Here is a 5,018-nt window from a genome sequence, read left to right as displayed (position 1 = left end):
TAATTCAATGTTTAATTAGAAATCAAAACCTTTTGTGATTTTGCCAGGCCTCCTCCTCTCTCCAAATCAGCTCTATTTACCAGGGCCCAATTCTAAATTTCACATCAGCTCAGTGGCTCGGCTTTGCAAAACAGGAAGGTCTTGAGGAAAAGCAGAGAAACCAACCCATTCTGAGAACCCCAATGGACACATTGCTGCAAGGGTCCTTGTGAAACATCTGCACTGGTCCTGACCTGACACAGAACCCAGCGCTGGGGCAGGAAATGCTGAGCAGGGCTGGGCTAAACCACTGAGCTGATCATGGAGCCTTTCCCCTGAGCCTGAACTGAGGCTGATTTCACTTCACAATTGTTTGTTCTCCCTTGTAAACGACGACGTTCTGCTCTGTCTCGTGCACTTCCACTTTGTAAAGGATTCCCTGGGGCAGGAGCTTCTGGAGGTTGTCCCAGATGAACACGGCGACGTTCTCCGTGGTGCTGGGGGGGGAACAGCAGCAGGGTCAGAGCTGAAATGTCAGAAATGACACCAGTATTTGAGGGAGCTGCACTCAGGAAGGGCTGGGGGGATGCTGAAGGGCAGCTGATGACACCTGAATTAAGCGGGGTTTGTGCCACGCCAGCAGATCTGGGTGAAATGGGGCGGAACGGACAGGTCCTGTGTGTCCAGGCTGATCAGGGGACAAGGGGCAGCAGGGCTGGACACAGGTGTGGTCAGCCCACAGGTAAAGGCTGCTCGTTCCCTGGTAGGATCAGGCCCTGAAAACCGTTCCAGTCCCTCCAGGAGCCCCCATTGCTCACCTCACCACCTCAGAGAAGTAGGGCACATCCTTGTCCAGGTTCTTGTGGTCAAGCGGCTCCATGATCGCCTCCTGCCAAGAGGGGACGGTGACAGCCCTGTCCCTGCCTGGCCTGAGGTTCAGATAACCACACACAGCCAGGCAGCAGGGTGGGAAAAAAGGGAAAGAGCCCTAAATCCAGCTGTGAAATTCCCAGCTGGGGACGTGGTACTGCCTCACGTAACAGAGCTAAAGCATTTTAGTCTGCAATTATTCCTTAATTTCTTTTTTATGTCCTGCCATCATCACCTCACCACATCTCCATGCTGCTACCAAACTGCTGAGCTCTGATCAGTTCTCCCAGGGGATTAGAAGGAAAACTGGGCTATTTTTACCTGCATGTATTCCTTCAAGTCTGTCAGGTTCATCACCATCCCCGAGACCGGGTCAATCTGCAGGGGAAGCACAAGGTGGCAACACAAATCAGAGGGGAATATCTGTGCTCAGGTCGTCTGAGCCACAAGGAAAATATCTTTCCACTGTCAAAGAGTTCCAGCTCCACTCCTGTGATGTTCCAAGGGCTTGATACAGCCTGGAAACCATCCCAGAGGTTCCACTCTCTCCTGAAAGCTGACACCAGGTGGGAACGACTCCCTGGAGGAGCCTTCAAGCATGATGATGAAAGCAGGGAAACAGCATTAAACTGCAAATCCACATTGAGGAACAGAAAAAAACCCGCTGGTTGCACTCACCTCTCCACGCACTGTGACTATAACTGAAAAAAAGAAAAGATCAGGTCACTGTGATGTCCAGGAACCCGAAACCAAATCTGCTGCTGCTGAGGACACACAGCCCATTCCCTGCCCACCCACGGGGTGCACTCAGGAGTGGGACTGTTTTTATAAAATGAGGGGATGCTCCATAAAAACAACAACTCAGAGTCACAAAACCCCTTGCCCAAGGTCTGATGCCCCACGTAGGTGGAGATAAGCCTGTCTTCCCTGATAAAGCAGCTCCTTAGCAGAGTGCCAGCAGCACAGGGAGCCACTCCAGGAACTGGAGACATCTAATTCTGCGTGCCCAGAGTGTAGAAATAGGAGAACTTGTGAAAAAAACATTCAAATAATGTTTACAGGCTGTTTAATTTGCATGCCTTTTGCTTAGAGAAATCTCCATTCAAATCACAATGATGCTGCAGAGTGTAAACAAGCAGATTTGATTCAAGAAGTGGAATTTGAAGATAAATATTTATTATCTATTCAACTGAATATGCTGTGGTCCAACCCCCTGCTGCTGAAATTTCCTTCAAATTCTTAATAAAAACACAAACCCAGCCACTAAAGCTGTATCAGGCTGCTGAGAACGAGTGGCCCAGCCCTCCTGGGGGTTATCCCCACCCTGAGAGCAGCACCACTCCACGAGCAAGGATGGAAGTCACCTCCCTACCTTTGTAGTTGTGTCCGTGGCCATTGGGGTTGTTGCACTTCCCGAACAGCTTCAGGTTCTCCTCATCGCTCAGGGATTTGCTGTGGGAGAGGCAGACACGGCATGGCAGGATCTGCTCCAGATGTTCACAGCCTCACTTCACTCTGCTTTCCAGCTCTCCGTCTATTCCCTCTCCCACACTGAACCCCCCAGCTCAGGAGGCACGAACAGAGACAGAAGAGTGTTTGGTCCATGAAAAGATGTTGTTGACAACAGTGAATCTTTTTTGCCGTGGTTTTGTGTCTGTTTTAGAGCATCTGCCTGACACCACAGCTGGATAAATGTTCAGCATCTGGGCCCAAAATCACTTAGGCCTGGAGCAAGCTGCACATTTGGGTTTATTATTAATTAACAAAGCTTAGGGAGCCTCTCCAAGAAGTACAAAGGAATTCCCTCTGAATCTTCCCTTTGAAGCAACCCAAGTGCCTGTTCCGAGTGTTTCAAGTCAAGGCACATTTTGGGAATATCACAGAATCCCAGGATCACGGAGGTTGGAAAAGCACTCCAGGACCTGTGACTGATCCCCACCTCGTCCCCAGCCCAGAGCACTGAGCACCACGTCCAGGAGTTCCTTGGGCACCTCCAGGGATGGGGACTCCCTGGGCAGCCTCTTCCAAAGCCTGACCACTCCTCCATGGACAAATTCCTCCTGATGTCCAACCTGACCCTCCCCTGGCACAGCCTGAGGCCGTTTCCCCTTGTCCTATCGCTCGTAGCCTGAGAGAAGAGACCGAGCCTAAAAACCTCCTTTGAGTTTCAGGTCAAGACACTCTTTAGGAACGTATCATTTTCGGGGGCAAAAGCAGCAGATCGGGGGGCACAGGGCGATGTTTACAAACCGAAAGCGCCATCGGCTCTGTTGAAACACGGAACTGCAGCCGGGCACTGATGGATGGCTGCGGGAAGGGGCTGAGCCAGGGAGAACCGGGAAGGGCAGGGAGGGATCGGAGCCTCCTCCCGGCAGCGAGGGGCCTCTCCCCTGTGCGGGGCCGCTCACCTGTGCGGGGCCGCTCACCTGTGCAGGCGGTGGCAGGCGCTGAAGGTGACGGAGCGCGACAGCCGCGCCAGGCGGGCGGAGCGCGGCGGCATCGCGGGGCCGGAGCGGCGGGGCCGGAGCGGGGCGGCTCCAGCCCGGCCCGGGGGCGGCTCCAGCCCGGCCCGGGGGCGGCTCCAGCCCGCGGGATCCGCCCGCCGAGAACCGGGAATGCTCCGATCCTCCCGTGCCGGTGTCGGACCCCGGGATGCTCCAATTCCCCTGCCGTGCTCGGCCCCGGGATGCTGCAATTCCCCTGCCGTGCTCGGCCCCGGGATGCTCCAATTCCCCTCCCGTGCTCGGCCCCGGGATGCTCCAATTCCCCTCCCGTGCTCGGCCCCGGGATGCTCCAATTCCCCTCCTGTGCTCGGCCCTGGGATGCTCCAATTCCCCTCCCGTGCTCGGCCCCGGGATGCTCCAATTCCCCTGCCGTGCTCGGCCCCGGGATGCTGCAATTCCCCTGCCGTGCTCCGCCCCGGGATGCTCCGATCCTCCCGTGCCGCTGTCGGACCCGGGCATGGTTATGGACATACCTAAAGGAGTGCACCCCGGTAATAACATTCATGGAGTCCAAGCACGGAATCCTTAAGGTGTGGTGATTTTCAGAAAGCTTTGGGAGAGGGAGGAGAACCTCGATTTCTCAGTGCTGCAAGGGTTTGAACGTATATTCCCTTAATTCCTGGGAATTCCTGGGGATAACGGAGTGACTCTGTCAGTTTGTCAGGGTGGGAGAACTCCGAGCTTCGGGGCAGGATCTCTGTGTGAGAGGAACAGGATCAAAAGGAGCTGTGGTGGGGCACCGCCCGTGTGCCCAGCCCAGGCAGGGTTGTGTGCTGCTGAAGCACGGCTTTAAAAACTGCAGCTTTAGGGACAGCACTGCAGGACCTCCCTCCTCCCCTGCCCTTCTGCCGAGCAGCGCTGCCCTGGCTGCTGTAATTCACACAAGGCTGCCCGTGAGCCTCTGACTCCTTTTCGCTTCCCACCTCAACGAGAAAAGAAAAAAAAAGGCATTTTAAAAAGAGAACCAATGGTGCCTGAACTCTATTAAACGCTTCTTAGCATCATTCTGTGGCCGGTCCTGGGGACGAGGCCTCGCTGGGGCTGTTCCCCCGGGGGACAGGCTCCAGGAGGGCAGGATGTGGCCGTGACCCAGAGGAGGCTGCAGGGCACTCCTGGAGCGGCAGGAACGGGAGCTGTTTGCCATCTAGTGGTTTCCACCAGCTCTGGCCTGAGCCTCCTCTGCCCCTCCCAGAGCAGCAGCCCTGGGGTAAAATCCTCCTTCTTTTCCCAAGACCTGTATTAAGGTGAAGGAAGGTCAGTGGATGTAAAGCCCCGATGGCAAAATGGCTCGTTTATTACTTAAGGAAATTATTCAAGTAATTATTTAGGCTTCTCACAATGAACAGAACTCCTGTAAGTCTTCACTTTTCACCCACCCACCTGCACTCCCGAGCTCAGCAGCTGGAGAAGCCTGGATGACACGGGGCTGGAGTTTGTTCTGCTCTGCTTAAACCCACAGTGGAGTGCTCCGTGTTTCCTACTGGTGTTCCCTGCTGGTTGAACTGGGAGGAGAGCAGGAACTGTCAGCCAGCAGAGCTGTATCCTGCTCTGGAGATGTGTCCCCCACATCTATGAGACTGTGCAAGGGCAGGGAAAGAAAGGAAAAACTTCCCAAGGCTTTATTTGAGAGCACTGCTACTGTACAGAGAACAGCACAAGCACAGC

The 5,018-nt window shown here is 54.6% G+C and overlaps 1 protein-coding gene across 1 annotated transcript; it reads right to left on the bottom strand.

Moving 5' to 3' along the window:
• Positions 1-267: 267 nt before the first annotated feature.
• PTS (6-pyruvoyltetrahydropterin synthase) lies at positions 268-3,380 on the bottom strand. Its single transcript, XM_082297099.1, has 6 exons — positions 3,276-3,380; positions 2,222-2,301; positions 1,528-1,550; positions 1,171-1,227; positions 798-868; positions 268-476 (listed from the first exon to the last, which is right to left on the bottom strand). The coding sequence occupies exons 1-6, from the start codon at positions 3,347-3,349 to the stop codon at positions 338-340; spliced, it is 444 nt and encodes a 147-aa protein (XP_082153225.1). The 5' UTR covers positions 3,350-3,380; the 3' UTR covers positions 268-337.
• Between the last annotated feature and the right edge of the window lie 1,638 nt (positions 3,381-5,018).

The sequence above is a fragment of the Coloeus monedula genome (assembly GCF_965178545.1).
Source record: "Coloeus monedula genome assembly, chromosome: 25".
Lineage (NCBI taxonomy): Eukaryota > Metazoa > Chordata > Aves > Passeriformes > Corvidae > Coloeus > Coloeus monedula.
The sequence above is the reverse complement of the archived record's forward strand: the minus strand, read 5'-3'. Positions and strand labels throughout refer to the sequence as shown.